Source organism: Petaurus breviceps, unplaced genomic scaffold (genome assembly GCF_028583685.1).
Source record: "Petaurus breviceps papuanus isolate PSGF00001 unplaced genomic scaffold, PetGlider_PUasm1.0 188, whole genome shotgun sequence".
NCBI classification, from domain to species: Eukaryota; Metazoa; Chordata; class Mammalia; order Diprotodontia; family Petauridae; genus Petaurus; species Petaurus breviceps.
This window is the reverse complement of record NW_027185804.1, coordinates 7,833,506-7,858,500: the sequence shown is the minus strand read 5'-3', so window position 1 is coordinate 7,858,500 and position 24,995 is coordinate 7,833,506. Positions and strand designations below refer to the sequence as shown.

Below are 24,995 nucleotides of genomic sequence, written 5' to 3'. Positions count from 1 at the left end.
TTGCTGAAGCCTCCACAGGCTCTGGCAAACTGGACACACACCCTAGGATCTCCACCCTAGACCGCAATCCAGATCCACGAAGGTTAAAGCAAGAGTGATTACCTCTCAGATTGGTCACTTGGTCCCCCTATACTCTGCAGGCCAGGAGCTGAAGCTGCCACATGGCAGAGGCAGCTGCACCACAGCCCTCAGAGGCTTCTTGCCCTGGGGGCAAAAGCCGAGGCACTCCCAACTACTGGGTCCCAAAGTCCATACTGCACTAACCTCTCACTTTGTCCTTAGCATCTATGTGTTGATAAATCTGGAAACGACCACAGCTGCAGGTGATCTGGAGTCTCTCCAGCCAGTGAGTGGCTGGTCAGGCCTGCCTTGGGGCTAAAACCTAGGCATGGAGCTGGGCTTAGCTCCTAGAACACTTTGCTGGACGATTCCTGCCAGCCTGCCGGGCTGTCTTCAGTGGGAGGTTAGCTTCTCTGTGTCATTTTGTGGGTTCTGCAGCTCCAAAGTTTTTTTAGAGTCCCTTTTTACATGAATTGGGGAAGGTGGAAGCCGGGAGTGGCAAGGAGGACCTGCTTCTTCTCTCCCATCTTGACTCCGCCCCCAACTCCCACTCTTAATGCATCTATTCCTCTGTCCTGAATCCTAATTTCTGCTTTCTCCTTTCTATGCCTCCATTCCCCTCCTTCAACTCAAATCTATTGGTATATTCGTTTGTAAAAACCAAGAGCTTCCACAAAATCCCAGGAAGCTGGATCTGGGCAATCATATGAAAAATGACCTTTCCTGGTTAGAAGTTTAATGAAAATGACGAACAAATTTTGCAAGCACCTGTGAGAAAGACTTACAAATATGAAGCCTAGGAAATCAAATCATGAAGGATTATTTTGAATTCAAGAAGATTTACAGGAAGGAATGGAATATATATATTCTAAAAAACAAAGGAGCTCAAGCTGCAACCCAAATTCACATAACCTGAAAAACCTGATCAAAGGGAAAAAAAATCTTCAAAAAAAAAGAGATATTTAAAGTATTTCCGAACATCCCCCTCCACACACACAAACACACAGCAGAAGTGAGCAGAATATAACAACTAACAATAATAATACATCCAATTATAAAAGAAAAACTAAGTATTGAAGTTAATTCTCATATTAAGAGGTTATTTTGGGGGTGGCTAGGTGGCACAGTGAATAGATTATCAGCTCCCAAGTCAGGAGGACCTGAGTTCAAATCCAGCCTCAGACACTTAACACAAAAACTAGCCATGTGACCTTGGGCAAGTCACTTAACCCCAATTGCCCTCCAAAAAGCAAAAAAAAAAAAAAAAAGAGATTTTTTTTTTAATGAGAGAAAAATCAACCTACAGTTGATCAGAAGAGAGACTATCAAGGGATTTAAAGATATGAGAGGAACTTTAAAGAAACAAAGGAAAGGCAGAGGGAGGTATACAACTGACATACCCTAGACGACATTCCCTGACTCTCTAGAGAGGGGAAAGTGTTGCAGAGTTGCCATGGCATAAATGGAGCAAGGGCCAGAGGGTAATAGGTGAAGTATCTCTATGAAGTCCTGAAAGGATAGTGATTCCTAGTGTCTCTTGGCAGAGGGGGTCCTGCAAGATAAAGGTAGAGAGGGGTTATTGCTGAAGAGATTCTCCTGAGGGAATAACTGTATATTTGCAGTGGGAGATGCACACCTACCAGTTGGTTTAGCCTTTTTAAGCAAAACTAACAGTTGGGGGAAAATACTGGCTTAAAAGAGGAATAGTTTTTTAAAAAGCAATACTTAAAAAATAAATGGAGAAGAACACAAGCCAAACAACTGTAATGTTAACTATAAATGATTAAACCATCTAGTAAAAGGAAAGAGCATGATAGAATGGACAAGAAAATAAAACCCAACAATTTATTGTACACAAGGAACATATAAAAATAAAAATATACAGAATAAAAAGGAAAGCCTAAAACAAAATTTACTATGCATTAGGTGAATCCCAAAAGGCAGGCATTGCAATTATGCTACCAAACAGAGCAAAGATAAAACTTCACAATATCAGAGACATCATAGTATATTTAAAGGTACCACGGACAATGAATGAATATCAACTCTAAACACACATGCACCAAATGGTACAGTTTCTATATTCATAAGGAAAAACCATATAGGTATATAGATAGTAACAATAAAAGTAGGAACCTTTAATGTTTCTCTCTTGGGGCTGGACAATTCTAATAGAAAAATAACCAAAGGGAAAATACAGGACTGAAAAATTGTCAGAATATAGTGCTGATGGGGCAGCTAGATGGCGCAGTGAATAGAGCACTAGCCCTGGAATCAGGAGGACCTGAGTTCAAATGTGACCTCAGACACTTGACACACTTACTAGCCATGTGACTTTGGGCAAGTCACTTAACGCCAATTGCCCTCCAAAAAGCAAAAATAAAAAAGAATATAGTGCCGAAAGGTTTAAGGTATCTTTTGAATCAAACATTAAAGAATATACATATTTTTCAGTTCATGATACCTTTACAAAAATAATTATGTACTAGGCAAGAAGACATTATAAATATATGTAAAAAGTAGAAATACTAAACACATCCTATGTAGATCATAATGCAATAAAAATAGTAAGGAATAGAAGGAATACAAGCCAAAGATATGACCTAAATGAAGAACTAAAAGAAGATCCTGAATGGGTGGGACAAAAAATAAAATAATTAATCACTATGAAAGAGAATGAAAACCAAGAGACAACATAATGAAATTTCTAGGATGAAGCTAAAGCAGTTCTAAAAAGGAAAATTTACATTCCTGAGAACTTACATGAACAAAATAGATAAGGAGAGAATGAACAGAAAATGGAATTTTGTGTGAGAAAATTAACTAATGAGCCCAAAGTAAGCATAAAAGGGGAAATGTGAAAAACCAGAGAAATAGACCAATTAAAAACAAAAAATGGCACAAATGATAAAACTAAAAGCTTTTTTTTAAAAAAAATTCTAACAAAAATCAATACACCTTTAGTTAACTTAATTAAAAAGGCGGAAAACAAAGTTAATAAAATAAAAAAAATGAACAAAATGACATCACACAAATAGAATGATCAGAATCTCCTGGCTACAATGACATGCCATAAAACCGAGAACTTGAAAGAGAAAAAAATATAAAATATCTAAATTAGCAGAACATGAAATAAATAGGTGATAGGATCTTAGATTTAAAGCTTGAGGGGACTCAGAGGCTAGCGTGTTCAACCACCTCGTTTAATAGAGAGGAAACTGATGCCCAGAGAGGCTAAGTGAGTTGCCCAGAGTCACACAGCTAGTAAATATCTGAAACAGGATTAATTGAGGTCTTCCTGACTTTGAATTCAGTGTTTTATCCACTGCACCAACCTAACTGTCCCTGATAGAAATCTTCATTTAATTTCAGAAAAGGAAATTGAGCTATCTATAAAAGGAAGTACTAATGTAGCGTAAGAGAGGGTTGGGAGAGAGAAATTTGGTTCAGAAGGACTTTACAGGCAAATTTTATGATTAAAAAAAAACCCAATTAGTACATATACTATACAAATTATCCACAAAAATTAAGAAAAAACCCAAGCTCCTTTATGAGAAACAGTACCAACACCTATATCAAGGAAGGATAAAGCAAAGAAATAAAACTATAAACCAATCTCACTAATGAATATCAATTCAAAGACTTTTAATAAAATCACAGCAAAAAGCAAGTGGATTATTGGTTGGTAACCATCCCCAGTTCTCTCACAGAGTAGGGAAAGATCTATATATGCATCTACTCAATTGAAATAAATAGGTGAAAAAGTCTCTATTCTTCTTTTCTTTAAAAAACATTTTTAATTAAAGTTTTGAGTTCCAAATTCTATCCCTCCCCTCCCCTTCCCTGAGATGGTAAGCAATCAGATATAGGTTAAACATGTGCAATTTTGTAAAACATTTCCTTATTAGTTGTTTTGTATAAGACCCGAAGAAAAGAAAGAAAGTGAAAAATAGCATGCTTCATTCTGTATGCAAATAATATTAGTTCTTTCTCTGAAAGCAGATAGCATGCTTCATCCTTAGTCCTTTGGGATTGTCTTGGATCATTGTATTGCTAAGAATAGCTAAGTCATTCACAATTAGACCATGTTGATTCCAGGTCTGAACTCCCAGAAGCAGGCACAGAAGCTTTTATAGGATGATCATTAAGTCACCTTCCCACTCATTCAAACCCTTATCATCCTTAGCCTGCAGTATTGCCATCAACTGCTAATTGGTCCTTCTGCTTGTAGTCTTCGTTTTCTAATCTATCCTCTGCACTGATGTTCCCTAAAGTACAGCTCTGACCTATTCAAAAATCTTCAGTAGTTCCCTATCGCTCCAGAATTAAAGTCAAATTCCTTAGTCAGACATTTAAAGCCCTCTACAGTAATCTGACTTTCACCTACTTTTCCAGTCTTATTTCTTTCTTACTCTTCCTCAAGCACTGTTAGTTTCTGTCAACTAGCTGCTCTCAGAACGTAACAGTTCATTTCCCACCTCCATGACTTTGCACAGGGGAACATCATCTCTGGAATGTGCTCCCTCCTAAATTTCATAGCTCCTCTGTACGAACCACTCCACTGCCATCCTCCCAGTTATTAGGGTTTCTCCATCCTGAAATTACTTTGTACTGGAGACTTTTCCTCATTCCCCCAGCCCAGTAACCCCTGCCCCCAATATCCTGTATTTATTTTGTATATAGATTACATGTATTTATCTATGCTCATTTTGTATACTTATAAGTGAAATGTAAGTTCCTGGAGTTTAGGGTTTTGGTTTTTTTAATTCTCTGGGTCTGGCATGCCACGGGCCCTTAAATAAATGCATGTTGAATTGTATATAATTTATATTTTCTTAACTGTCTACCTGTAGTACTTCCCCTAATAGAATGTAAGTTCTTTGGGGGTAAGAACAGTTACTTTGTAAAAAAGTAACTTTGTATCCTAAGTTACTAGTAAACAGTGGGTGCCCAATAAATTCGTTGACTTGAATACTACATAAAAACCAAGAGTATTGTCTCTACCCTTATGAACTGTGTCCTCTCTCTGCCATTTAAAAGAAGCCATTTAAATGGCCACAATAACCACACTTTAATGAATTATTCCAAAAAGCAATGAAATTGTCATCACACTCATATAAAGTACAATAGCCCCATCTTGGCCAAACACTCCAAAACATGACTGCTCAGTACCAGAAGAGCAAGACATAGATTTTTTTTTTTAACAAGAATACGAGCTAGACCATGAATTACACCTCCTGATACCAGTAATGTGAAAGGGCCAGGTAACAGGGAGTCCAAATTACTAAAAATTGATGTCATATCCATTGAAAACCTGACAGTAGAATCTATAAACTGAATGACAATTGCTATCCATCCAATTCAGGGGACCGAACTGTCTGTTTCCCCATCTGTTCTAACACCAATTTCAGCAATTTTGAACTTTGCTCTCGGTTGCTGAACACCTCAGATTTATTAAAGTGTCAGAGTCCAATTGTTCAGACACCCTCCTCTGGCAGGGCTATTACGAGGTGTGAAATTTTGATGCCCATCAACCAGAGTCAGGTGCAGGAGGATGAACAGCCCAATCTGACCCTACTGTTCTCATCATGGGTGAACTTCTAATTTAACATAATGAGACTCATGGAGGAAAGGAACGGAGGACTAAGGGGAGAAAGGAAGATAGGGGGAGGGGAGGAGGAAGGAAAAGGGGGAAGGAAAAGGAGGGGGAAGGACAGATCATTCCTCCTTCCTGCCACTTGGGAGTGGTGCTAGGACAAGGGACCAAGCAGGACAAGGTGAAATGCCCTGCTGTCCTATAAAACTTCAGGATTTAGCCATAAATAATAATCATTGCAGGCTCACAATGCACACTGTATACACTGTCTACTTTGATCTTCACAGCCCAGTGAAGTAATAATAATAGCTAGCATTTCAATAACGCTTTAAGGTTTGCAAGCCATTTTATGTGTTTTCATCTCATTTGATGCTGCCAACAACACCTTGAGGATAGTACTAGAATTATCCTCATTTTACAGAGGAAGATATTGAGATGTTCAGTGACAGTTAAGTCGGTGTCTGAGGCAGGATCTGAACTCAGGTTTCCCGACTCCAGGTTCAACACCCTATTTCCTGTGCTGCCTAGCTGCCTGGGTATATGTTGTTATCATCCTCTGCATTTTACAGGTAAGCAAGCAGGCTCAGAGAGGGACATCAAAGGACAGCAGAAAGTGTGTTGGCTTCCTAGGCTTCCCTGATAGCCTGCCTTCTTTCACATTATAGAGCTTGTCATGTCTCTTCTGTATGTGGCATTAGGTAAATGTCTCATCCTCTCCGGGCCTGTTTCCTCAGCTGTAAAGGGAAGGGGTTAGAGTATGTGACCATTGAGGTCTCCCTTGGTTCAAAATCTATGAGCCTACGATGTTAAGTGATTTATCCAAGGTCACACAGCTGTTGTTGTTCAGTCATTGAGCTATCCTCCAGCTCACTTTACAGATAAGGAAACTGAGGCAGACAGGGTTAAGTGACTTACCCAGGGTCACACAGCCAGTCAGTGTCTGAGGCCAGACTTGAACTGAAGGAGATGAGTCTTTCAGACTCTGAACTCTATCCACTGCACCCCCTAGCCAGCATCTAATGTGAGGCTTGAAACCAGGTCTGACCATGTTCAAGTCTATGACTCTGCTCACTATACCATTGTATCTCATAAAGACACATCTTTAAACTCTCCAGTGAAATTTCACAAAGAGCAGTATGTACTGAATGGGAAATCAGGATGCCACTATAACTAGAAGGTTCTTTATTTCACATACATATGTGCCCTGTAGAGAAAGGGAAAGACAGCCTATACCTCCTCGAGAGGGCTAAATGGAATCTGGGGACACTGTACCCTTGGGTTCTGATCCAGTAGAAGTGAAAGCATCTGGGCAACCGCATCCTCCTGTCACCAAGCAGACCCCAGACATCACTGTCCCCAAGATAGTCTACTTCCCTTTCATCAAGGACATCACTCCCATCTCCTTTGTGTCAAAACTGTATCTTTCAGCAGCATGGAAGAGAAGAGGCGATATCCACATTTACAAATCGATCAGGAAGCAAGGGGGATAAGGGGAATGAGACAATGATGAAATATGCTGAAAGCCAAGATGGTAGGGGAAAAGTGTCTGCCTCCACTGGTGTTTTCCCCACAAAAAGTGCCCAGAGGTACTGGGAGGTGATAATTATGACCTCCAGCTGACTCAGAATGAGATTTCCAGATAAAATGAAACACCTGACTACTGATTGCTGAATGCATTTCTACTACAATACAGACCTCTCCTGTCCTGTCCATCAAACCTAGAAAAGGATTCTCATAATGGTGCCCAAATACAGTAAATGAGAGAAGCACAGATTAACTCAGAAACCAATGACTGACTACATCTTACCCAGGAAGCCAAAGTAGACAGGAGTCCTGAAAGGCCACACTGTGGTGGCTTCCTAATTTTAAGAAAACCTAATGCATACAGATCCAAGCTTGCAAAACCAACAGATTAAGGAGTGATTATTCACACTAAAAAGAAGGGGATTTTTCCATTCGATAATTGGTTTCATTGCAGGGTTCCTTTAACATCAACTCCTTGGATGCATTCAAGTATTTGTTTACAAATAATAATCTGATAAAAAGAATAGGGACCAGTTCCATAGTTAAAACAAACCAACCAACCATTGAAGACCAATTCAAAGAGAAAATAAAATCTCAGATTATACCTAACCAAATACAGTGGACATCTTTATTTCATATCAGGAATGAATGGGACATGGGATACCCTCCAGCCCCTCTCCCTTATAATAGTTCAGTCTGGGACCCAAACTTAGAGTAGAGAGTTAATGCTTTTTTTCAACCCATAGAATGTCTCTAAAGATTAAAAAATAAAGAGACCTATTGCAAAAGCTTTCCCTCCAAATTAATCTCATTACCTTTTCATCTCAGCACATAACATTATAGATTTAGGACTTCAATGGACCCTAGAAGTCACAAGTTTAACCCCCTCATTTTATAGATGAAGAAGCTGAGAGGTAAGGCACCTTGTCCAAGATCACATGTGTAATAAGTGCCACTGCTTGTATTCAAATCCAGATCTCTTTATTCCAAATTCATTGCTTTATCATACTGGTCATGTCCCATCAAGCCCAGAATAAAGAGAAACTACATTATTTTTACTTTTAAAGAACCTATAGGAAGAGCCATCCATTCATAACAGCAGAAGTTAAAACACTTGATTCACAGATAGACAACTAGAAGAAACTTCAGAAATAATCAAATTAATGCTGATCATTTTACAGATAAAAAAAACTAAGGCCCATTTGCCCCAAATCACACAGGTGAGTGAGTGACAGAGCCAAGATCCAGACTCTAATGCTAAATACAATGTAATCTCTTATCATACCATGCTGTTTCTCCACTTGATTCTACCCCAACACTTCAGAGATCAATGTTTCAATATATCCAGGCAGTCTGTCCATTGTTGCAAATGGTGACCTCTTTGTGCTTCAGAACAGAACTTCAAGAATTTCTTCTGTCCCTCACACATTCACCTTCCTGATGTCTAGCTCTCTCCTGGATAACCTTGGTAGCTGGATTTCATGAGTTAATATGGCTTCCAAAATTCATCCTCTGATGTCTCCTGATTGATCTTTTCAAACTTAGATAGATTCTGAAAGGGTGGGCTGTGACAGCCCCCAAGAGGGTTTACAGCTGTCTATAGTTATTCATTACCCCTAGGCTGGGGGGGGGATGGGGTGTGTGGAAATGGTCTCAGTGTTCTCCTGATATTGCTAATCAGTGGAGTAGGCATAGCTAATAAACTAACCTTTAGGGGTGTATGAATGAAGTGCAGAAAACAGATTAGGATGAAGGTTTAGGATGTTCATCGTGATTAGTGGTATGACTCAGACTTTATTGTCTCTTTGCCCATAGATCAATGTTCATCTGTGTGAGAGCAGTGAGGCCATGTGAGTGGTTGTATATGCCTCAAGTTGAGTTTCCCCAATAATTTGAGGTTGTTTGGATGTGGTTCTCTAGAAGTTTTATAAGAAGATTAGGGTTTGGATTCCTGGAAGGGCTGGTTTTGCTCCCAGGGTGGGAGGAGGGTGAGAAGGGCCTCTGGGTGTCTCCCTGTGCTGAAAAAAATAATGGACTCACTGTAATTTCTCCTTGCATTTCCCAACTGCCACTTTGGTGCTCTTCCAAAGTCTTTTCTAGAGTAGTTGTGCAAGAAAACTGGACTGTATTGCTTCCTCTCAACACCACCATCTCTGCCAGTCGCCTAGACAACATCAGTTGAAACTGAGAACAAAGTCATCACTTATTATCCTTATTAGTAGGTGGCTGTGCACTGATGAATTCTTTGGAAAGTGAAAGCATATTTGCTAGCCTGTAAAGTTTCTGTTTGTTCTGGAGTGAATAAGCTGACCTGATCCAAGAGGAGAGGAGCCTGATGATGGCAGGGAGAACGAGATTTCAGGCACAACTGAAAATGCTTAATAATAACAATCACACATATTTCTATGGAGCTTCATGCTCACAAACCCCTTTGTATATATTATCACAATTGTTTTTCACATCAGCTCCAAGGGGCAAGTAGTGTAACTATCATTGTTGTTGTTAACTGCTGTTCCTTCATTTTCAAAGAGGACCAATGACATCACAGGATGATGTCTTGACTTGTTTGTGAATTGGATTTAAGTGAGGCACAGTTGTACAAAGTGGTCAGCCTTACTTTCTCTTCCAAGGCCATTGGAGTCTAGTGGTCAGACAAAAGTCAAGACAATTGGCAATGGCCTGGGATGCAGTGGATGACCTTGGAGTATTTGATACCTGACCAAGGTCTGTGATCTCCATAGCACCTACTTCATTCAACTTCATGGCCTTTGGAACAAATTGTTCTCATCTACCCAGGATGAAGTGTTTGTATGCTTGGGGTAGACATCCTCTGACTCACCAATGGGTTTGAGGCCAGTCAACCTGGTGCGGGCCATCTGCTAAGATGGTTTTATTGGGGCATGGCCAATGTTCATGCTATAGCTTCTTCAGGTAAGAGTTGGGTGACAGGTGGACACCAAAGACAGATGAGCAGGTGGGATGTATGGTGTATTTAAGGACGACTGGTACCTCTGGTGTGAGGGCTTTCTGAGTCTTGTACAGGGACATCCCTGCATTATAGAAGAGAAAATAAATGGGCTCAGAGACACTAAGTAACTCACTAATAATACAGAATTAGCAAGTGTTGGAAGTGAGACTTGAACCTACATCTCTCGACTCTAATCTAGGACTCTTTCTTCTTCACCAAAGCTGCCCCCTACATACAAGTGCCTTCATGAGGCAGGATGTTTAATAGAAATTCTGCACTGCCTCTCCTCTCTGTTTTTATGAAACTCAAGTCTAGAGGCCATAATACCTTGGTAGACTGAAAAATAATACTTGATTTAGAATAAGAAGGCATGAATTTGAGTCTGGCTCTGAAAATTGTTACCTCTGTGGACTTGAGAAAGTAATTCCTCCTCTTTGGGCCTAAGAGTCCTCACTGATAAAATGAGGTGGCTGGACTAGATGTCTACCAACATCTAGCTCTATCTTGTATAAATTCTTTACCAATCTGTCTGTATATGTGTCATAAAATATATGTTATATGTTACATTCAACTTCTTGAATAATAAAATGTAAGTTCCTCAAGGGCAAGGTCTGCTTCATTTTTCTCTTTGTTTCCCACAGTGCCTGGCAGCAATACATATTTCATAAATGCTTGTTGAAATTAATATCAGATTGAATTCTGTGTATTTCAGATAAAAGGGGTGCCTATGTAACAGGACTATAGAGACTGGATGCCACATTTTAGAATGGATACTGATGAGGAAGCGAGAATGCATCCAGAGGAAGATGATCTGGCTGGTGAGAGAATTGTCAACTATACTATCCAAGGATCAAGTGATATAAGGTAGACACCATAATGTACAGAGCACCGGGCCTAGAGGCAGGAAGACTCATCTTCATGAGTTCAAATCTGGCCTCAGACACTTACTAGCTGTATCACCCTGGGCAAGTCACTTAACCCTCTTTGCCTTCGTTTTTATATATGTAAAATGAGTTGGAGAAGGAAATGGAAAAGCTCTAGTATCTTTGTCAAGAAAACCCAAATGGGGTCACAAAGAGTCAGACACAACCAAAATGACTGAACAATAGCAAAAGGGACTTTTATCCTGGAGCAGAGAAGGGTGACTGGGAAAATGAGAACTGTCTTCCATTATTCGACAGCTTTGAAGAAGGATCAGATATGTTCTGTGTGGACCCAGAGTAAGTAAGAACTAGAAGCCATGGATACAAATCACAAAGATAGATGTAGGCATGATGACAAGAACAACTTAGTTGCAGGGAGGCTAGGTGGCACAGTGAACAGAGCACTGGCCCTGGAGTCAGGAGGACATGAGTTCAAATCTGGCCTCAGATACTTAACACAAAAACTAGCCGTGTGACCTTGGGAAAGTCACTTAACCCCAATTTCCCTCCAAAAACAAAACAAACAAACAACAACAAAAAAGATTTGAGAACAATTTAGTTGTGCTATATAAGAGCTACCCAAAAGTGGAATGGGGCTGTCCCAGTAAGGTGCAGGTACCCCCTCACTGGTGCCTAAAAGAGTTCAGAAAACAAAACGAAGGTTTTAGAATAGATCCTAGAAATATACAGGCTAAGATTGCAAAAGGGGTGTTTTACATCAAGGATGCCCAGCTGTCTTTCCTCAGTCTGTGCAAAACGGTTTCCCAGAAGCCAGGCCTGGGAGAAACTGAAGACAAAGAGAAGAAAGCTCTGCAGGACATTTAGCCATCACCTCCAGGCAATAGGGGCCCTTTCCCCCCCTGTGAGCTCCATAATTAGATATTAGCAGATTCGGGGAATGATAAGATAGCCTGGATTTTCTCCCTATAGAAATGATTAGCCAGACAACTCTTGGTCCCAGAGATCCTTGGTGGCTTTTGAAATTGGAGGTCATGCTGCTGTCTGACTCTGCAAACTTGCAACCAAGCTGCTTCTCACTCCCTTTTCTTTGTAGGGATCTCCTCACTGAGAAAAGAAAGATCTTTTCACACAATTAGAGAACAGTGGCCTCAAGTCCAAGACTGGCCTCAGAAGGGGAATGAGAGTTTGGGACTAGGTTGGGGGACATTTCTTCTACCTCCAAGACAAGGGGCATCCACCCCGACAGACCAACACCCTAGCCAATTCTAACAGTAGAAGAGCTCAAATCTAGTCATTGTGTGCATGTGCATATATATTCACTTTATATGTTATGTAATTCATATATTACAATATAAACAAATAACTTTTTTGTCATTCAATTGTTTCAGTTATGTCCAACTCTTCATGAGCCCATTTGGGGTTTTCTTGGCAAAAAATGCTGGAGTGATTTGCCATTTCCTTCTCTGGCTCGTTTTATAGATGAGGAAACTGAGGCAAACAGGGTTAAGTGACTTGCCCAAGGTCGCACATCAAATAAGTGTCTGAGATTTAAACTCAGGAAGATGAGTCTTCCTGACTCCAGACCAGGCACTCTATCCACTGTACCCACAAATAACTTTACATTTTATTTATACTTTTACTTGTACTTGATCTCTTCCATTAGAATGTAAACTCCTCATGAATAGGGATTGTTTTATTCTCTGTCCCTGTATCCCCAGGACCCAGCACAGTGCTTGGTACATAGTATGTGCTTCATAAATAATTGTTAACTTCAGGACTGCCTGAAGCTGGGTGCTCATTGGGCATTTCTGCAGATTCTCCATCCCTGGGCCACAGACAATGGCTTGAAGAGATTTGAAATGTCACCGTTTGGTGTGCCTAATGTTCCTGCTTCAAGTAATCTAGAGCACTGAAGAACTGAGAGACTGTCCTAGGATCATCCCTTTGGAAGAAACCTTAGAATCCAACCCCCTCATTTTCCAGACGAGGAAACTACACTCCAGAGTAGTGATGTGACCTAGGTAGTTAAGAGGCACAGCCAAGGTTTGAACCCTGGTCCTCTGACTCCAAATCAGGTACTTTGCTTAGTGAGGATACCATGCTGCCTTTGAGAGCCTTTCCCTTTTAAATCAGGGGTCCTTAACCATGGAGCTGTGAACTTTTAAAAATGACTCCAAACAAACCATAGTCCATAGAAGGTCAAGCCAGGAAGACCACCTTAGAAACCATGTAGGCCAAGGCATCCATTTTATAGGACACTGAGCAGACAATAGACCTTTCCTAAGGTTACCTAAGCAGTAAGCAGGAGAGGGAGGATGTGAATCCAGGCCCTCTGATCTCACATCGAGTGGTCTTTCCACTGTATCCCTGTACAGTGTACCACTGTACATTTGTAGAAAATACAAAGTAATTTCGGGGGGGGGGGCTCTCACAAGGAAGGTCGTCATGGGGGGGATGGAAATCAGTAAAGGTAATACATAAAGGGAGCACCTGAATTGAGCCTAGAAGGGAAGTAGGAATTCCCAAAGGATAAAGTGAGTAAGGGGAGTACTGTGGGCATAGGCACAGCCTGTGCAAAGACATGGATGGGAGAAAAAATATGTGGACATGAAAGGGGGGTGTTGTTGTATAATCAAACTGGAAAGAGAAGGTTGAGCACCACTGTGAAATTCTTAAGGAAATTTTGAGGCAACAGGAAGTTATTTCCCCAAGGTTATATAGCCATCAACGAGCTTACATGTATTCATTTATTCAAGAATTAATACTCAAGAAACTTTATGGGGTACCTATTATCTCTAGGATAAAATGGAAATAACTCCACTTGCTAAGCCCTTTATAATCTCTAGGTTCAGCCAAACTGGCCCGTTATTCCCCAATATATGATATTTCATTCACCACCTCCTTGCTTTCGCATAAGCTTTTTCCTGTGCCTTGATTGCTCCACCAAAGTTTACCTTAAAGGATCAACTCAAGTGCTACTTACTAAATCAGCCTGGCCTTGACACTACCTCCCCTCCCCCAATGTTAGTACTCTTCCCTATTCCCCTGAAATTACTTTGTGTTGAGTGTGTATTTGTATCAAATACTTTGTGTTGTATTTATAAGAGGCAGCTGTGGTACTGTGGCTAGAGAAATGCCCAGGAAGACTTGGACTCACAGCTTACCTCTGACATAGTTGTGTGACCCTGGGCAAGTCATTTGCTCTAGGTCATTCCTTGACACCATACATTTCAGAGAATGTACAGATTCTTTATATCAGTGAAATCACAGTTTCAGTCTTTATCTATTTATCTATCAACCTACATTTCTATCTACCTATCTATATGTATGTCATATAAAATATACAATATATTTTTGTATTATTTTAATATATATGAATAGGTACATATGAAGTTTATATATGTATATATAATATTTGTACATTTATGTATAGCAGAATATGAACTCCTAGAGGTCAGGCGTTATTTCATTTTTGTCTTTGTATTCCTAATGTCTACTTAATAAATGTTTAATTAATTCAACATTTATTAAATACCTACTAACATATGACTAGGGGCAGCTATGCGGCACAGTGAATAGAGTTTGGGATTTGGTGTCAGGAAGGCTCATCTTCCTGATTTCCAATTCAATCTCAGACACTTGCCAGCTGTGTGACCTGGGGCAAGTCACTTAACCTTATTTGCCTCAGTTTCCTCCTCTGTGAAAAGAGCTGGAGAAGGAAATGTCAAACCACTCATCTTTGCCAAGAAAACCCCAAATAGGGTCACAAAGAGTTAGGCAAGACTGAACAACAACACTCAGTAAATTCCGATAGCTCCCTGTCATCTCCAGGGTCAAGTATAAAATACTGTGGCTTTCAAAGTCTTTCATAACCTGATTCCTTCCTGTGTTTCCAGTTGTCTTATGTCCTTGGTGATCCAGTGACTGGGGCCTCCCTGTTGCTCTCACACAGCACATTCCTGACACCCAGTATTTTCAGGGGCTGTCCCTCATGCCCGGAATATTCTCTCTCCTCATTTTCCCCCTCCTCTCTCCCCTGGTTTCCTTCGAGCCCCAGTCAAAAATCTCACCTTTTATAGGAAACCTTCTCTGACCTCTTTAATTCTAGTGACTTCCCTTTTTTTTTTATTATTATTATTTCTCATTTATCCTGTATATATCCTGTTAGTACGAAGCTGTCTGAATGTTGTCCTCTCCATGAAACTGTGAGCTCCCTGAGAACGGGGACTCTCTTTATCTTTCTTTATATCCCTAGAGCTCTCAGCTCAATGCCTGATACTTTGTAAGCAACTAATAAATACTGACTGCCTGCCTTTTTTTTTCTTCTTTTTTTTTTGTATTCCTAGGGCTCAGTCCAATGCAGGAGGTACTGAGTAGCCCAGCTAGCTAGGAATCAAGTCCCAGCGCTGGCACTTAGAGATTACAAAACCTTCCACAGGACCCTACATCTCAACTTCAACTTTGTTATCCGAAAAGCCAAGGTCTGCCACTGCATCCAGGGCCATCCCCAGTCATCCTGTTCTACATCTGGCCACTGGACCCAGGTGGCTCTGGAGAATAAAGTGAGGCTGGTAACTTTGCACAGCCCTCAATTCACTTAAATCTAACTCACTTGCATGTCATGGCATCATCTTCCAGAAAGGACAAACAACAGCAGCAAGGTTGGGAGAGGCCTCACTCTCAGAGCTTCCTTTGGAAAGATGTGATCAAGGTACAAAAAGACAATGCAATCTTGATAGGAGTTTTCCACTGAGTATAAGCCGATCTGGGTCTTTTTAGCGCAGCTAAAGGGAGTATTTTAAGATTGTGGGGTCGAGGATAAAGGATAATGCTGGACCTAGAATCAGGACTCGGGTTTGGCACTTGGGTGAGGCAGTAAGTCATTTCTCCTGGTCTGCTTCGTCTGCAAAGTGGGATTAATAATCCTGGGAGTCCCTACCTCCTGAGGCTGACAAGGGGTAGCAGATTCTGAAATGCTTTGGGAATTTGCCGGGGGCTCCCTTTCATCACCCGTCATCATCATTAGGATTGTGGCCCTGGCCCTCGAGGACCTCCGAAAGTGGATACTGGGAGTAAGAGAGATGCTGATGGACCAAGGCCCACTAGCCTTGCCCAGTCCCGGCCTCCCTTCTTCAGGGAATGGGGGAAGGCTCTAGCAGACACCGGGCAGGGGCAGCCCCCGGTGCGTCTGTCCAGCTGCCAGAGCCGGGCTGAGGCCTCTCCGGCCATTGCGGGCAGATCTAGAACCGCATGTCTCCCTGGGAGAGGGAGGGGGGTGGGCTCCTCCATTAGAAGTCCTGAGGAGGTGCACGGAGCCCTAGAGGGGAGCCCGGCCCCGCGCCAAGGCTGGCAGCTCTCGAAGTGGGGCTGCACACGGCGCAGAGCACGGGGAGCAGCCGCGGGGCCCGGGCAGGGGCCTGGGCAGGCCCTGGGTGGAGGGAGCGCACATCCGGGCAGCTGGGCCGGCCCGCGGGAGGCGGGGCAGGCCTGGAGCCGCTCCGGGCTCCCGCATTTTTCCAGAGTGACGTTTCCACAGGAAATCCAAACGCACACACACACATACACATAGACGCACACATACACACACACACACACAGACGTGCACACACATACACACACACAACCCCCCGACCCTCCAGCCCCCAGGCTCGCAGCCAACTCTGGGATCCCGAGTTTCACAGCCCCAGGATGCGCTGCCCCCACCCCAGGACGCACTCAGAGCCAGCCTGGCCACCCCCGGGCCCCCCGAGCCCAGCCCTGCCCTGCCCAGCCCTTCCCTGCCCTGCCCTGGCCGCCTCTCCCAGGGCGCTGTCCGACTGGGCTGGCTCAGAGCTGGGGGGCGGGGGGGAGCCCCCGGGAGCCGAGTGCTGCGCCCTACTTACCCTCCTTGGCTTTCTTTCTCCTGGCCAGAGTTCCTCCAAGTTTCCCCAAGAAGGAGTCATCTTTCTTCCGGGACGGGGGAGACTTGGGGGTGGGAGATTTGGGGGCCGAGGGCGACTTCTGGGGGGAGGTTGCCATGGCAGGGAACGGAGAGCGGAGCTCCGAGAGGACCGGGCCGGGTAGGACTGGGGCGCACCGAAGGAGAAGGCGGCAGGGCAGGCGGCGGCCGCGGAGACTGAAGCTGCCCCTTTCCAAACGGAAGCGGAATTATTCCAAGCATTTGAGGCAGCTCTCGCTCTCCTTTCCCTTCCCTCGTTCCCTCCCTCTCTCGCTCCCTCCCTCCCGCCCGCCTTCCCGGGAAGAAGTTTGCCTGGCCCCTGGTTCTGGCACTCAGTGTCCCTGGCTGGGCCCGGCCAGGCCAGGTCACCAGAGCTCACCTAAAGCAGGTAGGAGCCCCATCCAGCCTCCATCCCGAGAACCTCATCTTTTTCTACCGAAACCCAGAACTTTGCAATAGTGGACCTGCACTCATCAAACACAAGAGTATTTATTACTTAACCTCTCTGGCTCCACCACTCCCAGCCTCAGTTAGGAAGGCCTGGGTTCAAGTTCGGCCTCTGATGTCTGTTGCTCCCATTCTCAGAGAGGTGTTTGTTGACTCTCCTGCCTTCCTGTACTACTCAAATAAGATTCTAGCCCAGGGGAGCTTGTTTGAGCACCTGAACCTTCTGACCAGCAGGAAGGACAACACCAAGCATGCAGACTGGGTCTTGCCGATAACTAAACGCCAACATTCAATAGCAAGCCTGTGTGATATGATCGGATTCCCTACCCATTCTTTCAGAAATCACACAACCTTGTACTCATCTCTGCACTGAGGGCTTTGGAATAGATAACCTCCAAAGACCCTTCCGGTTCAAACATTTTAAAAAAATTTAATTTCAAGAATTCCAGCTGTTAGTTCAACCTTGAATATGTTCATTGAACTCTGGGGAGCTTGTGATAAGCTAGGAGCTATGGTTGCCCCAGGCTCCAAATCTGACGGCATCTGATTCCTGAATTTCCCATGGGGTCAAGTTAAGAAAGGAATTATATTTCAACAACTCTGTTCTTTTTCTCTTTACTTCCCTCTCTCTTGGAAAGCCTACTCATTCTCAGAGCTTCCCTTAGCACAGTTTCAGGATCTATAGTGTCAGTCCTTACTTCTCTCTCAAGATCCATTTCTGGGAGCCAAGGAGTTTAGAGGTGATCCAAGTTCGAGACCCAGCTATGACACGTTAGCTTTGTGACCTTGGGCAAGCCCCTTTTCTTGGCTTCATTTTCCTATGCTATAAAATCTATACTACCACAGATCCTTAAGATCTGAAATTTCTTAAGATCCTTAAAAGCCCACCCCAATGTTTAGAATCCTTTAATCAATACCAGAATATCTCCACAGAAGGGTCATGTTCTTCCTGAAGACTCCTCAAGCCTAAAGCCAAATTAATTATCTTCCTCCCAGAACTGGTTTCTCTTCCTTCCCTTTTTCTGTCAATGGCAGCATTGTACTCCCAGTCACTCCTCAAAGCTACCTCAGATGACCAGAATGTTAGCCATGTGAACACTAATCTCCTCAGTCACCATCCCATCCCAGTCCTCCTTTGATTGTTTTGGCTTTGGTTCAGGCTCTGATCTATGATTTCATCATTGTGGAAATTCCAGGTGTGAAAACTCTCTCTACCAATCTCCATCTCATTTGTCACTTATTTTCTTAAGAGAGCTGCCTGGGGTACTCAGATCTTAAGTGAGTTGGCCACAGTTACCCTCCTAGTACCAACAGAGGCAAAACACTAATCAAGCCCTTTGGGCACCACCTCCTCTACAATATACTTCCTTACTTCTTGTAGCTTCCTCCTAATAATTCCTTAGCTTCCTAGACTTAAAACTTATCCACAAGGAGGCCATGGGTAGGCAGGTGATCCAACTTTCCCCCTGTGTGGTAAGTAGTACATTTTGCCGATGAGGAAACTGAGACCCAGAGAAGTCAACTACTTGTCCAAGGTCATTCTGTGAATTGGTGATGCAACTGTCTAGGATAAAAACCCAGGTCTTTTGATGACTATCAAACTATCATCAAATAATAAATAAATTTTGTTTGTTCAGGTCCCAACATTCATTGTTAATTAATAAACATTCATTAAGTACTTGCTATGTGCTAGGCACTGTGCTAACCACTGAGGATATAAAAAGAGGTAAAAGATAGTGTGTGCCTTTAAGGCGCATACAAGTAACTTTAAGAGAATCTGGAGCAACTTCTAGCTGAGGGAGGAAGATGCTTCCCTCTTACTTGGTCAGTTCCATATTCCCTACTCCCTCCCTTCCCACTCTACTGATTTTAACAATCACCAGCAAACACAAATATTTCAATATTTGAAAAAGCACAAGAAAGAGGCTTATATGAAAAAAAAACTGAACTACAGTAATGTTCACCTTGTTTGAGGTGGTGTCCAGCAAAAACGAGCAAGGGGTTGTGTAGACGGGAGACAACATTCCATGGAATTGCCATTTTGTTCAGGTCCCAGGCTGTTGCTGGAACCTCTGGGACTCTGAACTTCAAGGGTCCCCTCACTTAACACAGTTAGGGATGAGTGCACTGTTTGTCCACACTCTCTCCCTGGAACTTTCTCTTCATCCCAACTGCCTCCGGAAAAGACATTTGACATTTTTGGAGCAGCGTACTTAGCATTTTTAACAAAACTATGAGTTCAGACAAAAGAGTCAATAGAACAGAGTAGTGGACGATATGGTTCCATCATAGATCAGGATGCAGGTGACTAACATGAATCCAGAAGCAGACAACAGGATTCAGATTATAAAAGATCTAGTGATGATCAAAGGCATGACGTATATAATGATTCCAGAGATTATGACAGTCTGGAGAGGGATCAGGGAGAGAAGGAATAGTGACAGATCAGAAAATGGTTACCATTATGATGTTGACTTTGGAGAACATGACTGCAGGAATGATATTAATACTGAGTGGGAGAGTAAGACAATTATGTTGCCCCACTTCTGATTGACGTTACAGAGAATGATATTAGAGAGAGAATGGAATCCTTTGAAAACTCTCAACCTGTAGATATGCAACTGGTGAAGAGAAAAATAGGTGTAAGCCATGGTTTCTCCTTCCTAGAATATCATCAAATTGCAAGATCCAACCATCTGGATAGAAACCAATCAGAAAAAGTTGGTGATTCAAGGAAATCACATTGCAATGCATTATCATAATCCCAGACTTAAATTTGAGGATGGCTTTGTAACAAGTGCTGCCTTAACAACTGTAGGAAAAGACTCAAATGTTTCAGATGTGGAGTTGATAAATTCGACTCAGAACAGAAGTTCCATCTAAAACCACAGAGTCTACCCAGTCTGTGGATTACTACTGCGGTACTACTATTCTTTGACTGTTAATCCTCATACTCCAAATGTATCATTAGTCAGTAACTCTTGTCTTATGAGAGGAACAGATGCAGCAGAATGGAAGATTTGCGTTTTTGCAGCTGTCTTCAGCAATGGATTCTTCTCAGCTACTAGAAGTGCTACAAAGTCTTCATCCTCCACTGAATATCTATGGTGAAACAATTGGAGTGGATCCAGCTAAAAGTGCCAGAAAAGATTTGGTTCTCCCAGGTGGTAAAAGGTCAGCACCTTTTCTATGACTGACATAGTCGTTGCTATAACTCAATCATCCAATCAGTCTCAAAGTAGAGAAGGTGACTATATAAAATAGACATGCCTCAGGGCGGCCAGGTAGCACAGCAAGTAAGAGCACCGGCTCCAGTGTTGGGATGACCTGGGGATCAAATGCAGGCTCAGACACTTAGCACCCACCCAGAAACACCTGGCCGTGTAACCTTGAGCAAGTTACTTAACCCCGATTGCTAAAAAAAAAAAAAAATAGACATGCCTCATTTTATTGTGCTTTGCTTTACTGCATTCACAGTTTTTTACAAATTGAAAGTTTCTGGCGACCCTGTCAAGATCTACCAGTATCATTTTTCCAATGGCTTATATTGTGTCTCTATGCCACATGTTGACGATCCTTTCAATATTTCAAACTTTTTCATGATTATATCTGTTATAGTGATCTGTGCTCAGTGATATATATATATACACATATATATATCACTGTATACACACATACTTACACATACACACACACACACACATATATATATATATATAATTGTTTTGGGTATATATATAATTAAATATAGGTATAATTATATAATTATACCTATATAAGACAACAAACTTAATAGAAAAATGTTGTGTGGGTTCTGACTGCTTTACTGACTGATCATTCCCTGCCTCTCTCCATCTCCCGGGTCTCCTTGTTCCCTGACGATTCCAATAATATTGAAGAATATTACACAAACTTAATTGATGAAGCAATGGCAGAGTTTGAGAGAAATGACTCAAATTTTGAAAGAAGTTCTACTGTGGGTAAAATGCCATCAAATAGCATCATGTGCTACAGAGAAATCTTTTGTGAAAAGAAGGGTCAGTCAATGTGGCAGACTTCATTGTTGTCTTATTTTAAGAAATTGTCACAGCCACCCCAACCTTCAGCAACCCCTACCCTGATCAATCAGCAGCCTCAACACTGAGGCCATACCCTTCACCAGAAAAAAGATTATGACTCACTGAAGGCTCAGATGATGGTTAGCATTTTTTTTTTTAGCAATAAAGCATTTTTCATTAAGGCATGGACATTTTTCTAGACATAATACCACTGTGTGTTTAATAGATCACAGTATAATGCGAGCATAACTTTTATATACACTAGGAAACCAAAATTTGTATGACTTGTTTTATTGAGATATTTGCTTTATTGCAGTGGTCTAGAACCAAACTTACAGTATCTCTGAGGTATGCCTGAACAGTTACCTCCAGCCAGGCCAAATTGGCTATGCACAGAACACCCACTATTCATCAGATTATCAGCAGTTTTATCAGCAACAAGCAGAGGGAGTGGAGAATGATACATCTACTGTACCAGGAACAGCAGTTACCACTACTTCAGCAGCTGTATTATCCCAAAGTCCCCAATTGTACAATCAAATCAACAATCTACCTGATTGTCCATACTATTATAATTCCTTGACCCTGCAGTATCTTTACCGGAATGGAGAGGAGACCTGTGTGACTGCTGCAGAGTGTGGAACCCAGCAATGAACTGGTCTGCCTTCCACCAAAGAAGTGAAAGAAAAGAAAGAGAAGTCGAACAGCAAAATGGCACAGTGGGATGCCAAAGTTATGGAACACTGAGCTAAGAGTTCAAATAAACAAAAAGAAAACTTTGAGAATAGCTTCCAGCCTGTCAGTTCCTTGAGGGAGGAAGAGAGGAGAGAGGCAGCAGCAGCAGATGCAGACTTTGCTCTCTTTGCGAAGGAGGGAGCTTGACTGAATGACAGCAGCTTATTCCAGAGCTGGTGGAAAGTAGAGAAGGGGAAAATCCACCCATACATGGTCTAGTTGTTATTCATAGTGGTGATGGTGATAATGAGGAAGAATTGATGGAAAGAATTTAAAGTGAAGAAGAAAACCTGTTTACTCTGAATACTCAATTTCCCAACAAAGATTCTTGGTTAAAGATCAACAACTCTCTGACTTACATAAGCAAAGCATGGATACATATAGACAATCCAGACCAGGGCTTCTTAAACTTTTTCCACCCATGACCCCTTTTTGCCTGAAAAATGTTTATGGATATATAGGCATATAAAAGAGGTATACAGTTTTACCGATAATAAATCATAAAGAAATTTATTTTAAAACAATTCTTTAGTATAGATATAATTTTACCATTTATTAAAGATGAAAGCAAATTTACATACTAATGAGATGGATGTGTTTGTTTATTTTTACATAAAGAATTAAATTTTGGAGGAATATTTGATATTGCAGGATGAAGAGCATCTTCAACATTTTTTGAAGTTGATTGCTATTTTGATTTTATAATCATCAATGCTGCTGAGAATAACACTTCACATAAATATGCAGTACAAAATGGCAGAGGTAGGTTTAGGTCATTTCAGAAATTGTTGGAAATTCAGTCCTAATCCCAAGCCAAAATTCATTTAATGATTTTTTAAAAGGACAATCAGGTTTTAAACCTGCATCACTTGATAACTCAACAATTCTTCTTGAACTTTTAATGGCAGATGACTGATATTTTTTTTTATTTCAATTGAGTATGATTTATGAACCCATTTTAGTTTTTTAGAATTAAAATTTGAAGGGAAGTATTTCTGAAACTGTATCTCTAGGCACTTTAGATGATCAATATAACTCTTACAATTAAATCTTTGGGAGGGTTAATTTCAATTATAAAATCATCTGTAGCTATAACATTTCTAAAGAACCATTTTCCACCCTATTCTTTCATATGATTTTTTAGTAAAATTTTCAATTTTATCTTTGAATATGCTACAATTTTTTCCTTGAAGTAACATGTTTAAATCATTGAGTTTTTTGAAAATATCTGACAAATGACAGTTTTGAAAGTCATAAATCATTATGAAAAAATGAACAAAATCAGATTTCTGTTCAGTCAATATAACATACTTTTTTTTTTTTGCTTTTTGGAGGGGGAAGGCAGGGCAATTGGGGGTAAGTGACTTGCCCAAGGTCACACAACTAGTAAGTGTTAAGTGTCTGGGGTCGGATTTGAACTCAGATCCTGCTGACTCCAGGGTCAGTGCTCTATTCATTGCGCCACCTAGTCGCCCCCAACTTCATCTTTAAATTTCAATAATCTGTTTAAATTTAGCCATCTTGAGAACCCCCTTACCTCTGCATGTAGTAATAAGCTTTTGGAATTGGAGTCCATGTCTTTCCAAAGGTTTAAAAACAAACGACTGTTAAAGGAATGGCTTTCAATGGAGTTAATGATTTAGATAGTATCTTGTGAAGCACAACATCTTACTCTGTTGATCCTTTTTTGGCTACCAGAGCCTCCTGATAGATCATGCAGTGAGTAAAAGTGATATGTTCATTGCCACCAGTTTTTTTCACTTTTGCTACAAATCTGACATTCTTACCCATCCTTGCTCTAGCACCGTCTGTACAGATTCCAATGTAATTTTTCCACTGTAAACTTTCATTTTTGAAAAATTCATTGACTTTAATATATATGTATATCTTCCCTTCTTGTATGTCCTTTCAAAGGGTGACAAAACAATCATTCCTCATGTATGCGTCCTTCATAAACATATCTTATATAATGTATCAACCATGCCATGTTAGAACTATGAGTTGTTTCATCTAACTGCATTGCAAACTTTGCACTGCCCTTAAGCCTTATAGTGAGCTGTTATTACTCATTTTAGAAATCTTTTGGAAATAGTATCATTCAATAAAGGAATTTTATTAATTTCATCTCCATACTTTTTCCAGTGAACTATTTTTAACATTTTAATAGCAGCAGGTAACATGAGATAGCACATAAGGCTTTTTAGTTTTCGCAATTAAATAAGAAGTTTCATAAGATGCAAGTAAATACTTTTTGTTGACAGTAACAAGTTTCTCAGAACATTGTTTTTCTTTATTTGAAGATTTTAAAAGTCATTCAAAATACTCCTTTGGCTTATTGCAGAACCCTGTATGGTTGGTATTAAGATGTCATTTTAGTTTGACTTGTTTCATGCTCTCCACAGCCAAAACTTCATTACAAATGAAACAAAAAGGTTTTCCCACACCATCATAATTATTAGAAGTAAATCCATATTCCAAAAATGATTTGATATATTTTGTTTTTAATTCAGGTGTACCATAACCTTGTAGTGAAGACTCTGCCACACTGTTTTTTACCTCTTCTGTCTAAATTTAGCCACTTATCCATAACTGAAAAATATTTTATCCTAAAATATAAATAAATATTGCTACAACTTTCTCAAATAAATACTAGCTTTAGTGTATGAAATGACACCTGTTTATGCTTAATTTAAAAATTGATGTTCTCACACATACGGCAGTGATGGTGGAGAAATATTATTATTATTTTTTGTTTGCTTCAATAAAACACTTATATTTCTGTAAA

At 41.1% G+C, this 24,995-nt stretch overlaps 1 protein-coding gene and 2 pseudogenes across 1 annotated transcript in view; 2 read left to right on the top strand and 1 right to left on the bottom strand.

The window, feature by feature from the left end:
• The window catches only part of PARVA (parvin alpha), a 170,229-nt gene extending 153,011 nt beyond the window's left edge, over nucleotides 1-17,218 (bottom strand). Inside the window, exon 1 of the mRNA XM_069091240.1 lies at nucleotides 16,915-17,218. Coding sequence (XP_068947341.1) covers nucleotides 16,915-17,050 — 136 coding nt within the window. The 5' untranslated portion in view covers nucleotides 17,051-17,218. The remainder of the gene's footprint in view (nucleotides 1-16,914) is intronic.
• Nucleotides 17,219-19,622: 2,404 nt separating this feature from the next.
• On the top strand, nucleotides 19,623-21,052 carry LOC138163389 (RNA-binding protein 5 pseudogene; annotated as a pseudogene).
• On the top strand, nucleotides 20,684-22,679 carry LOC138163670 (RNA-binding protein 5 pseudogene; annotated as a pseudogene).
• Nucleotides 22,680-24,995: the final 2,316 nt, after the last annotated feature.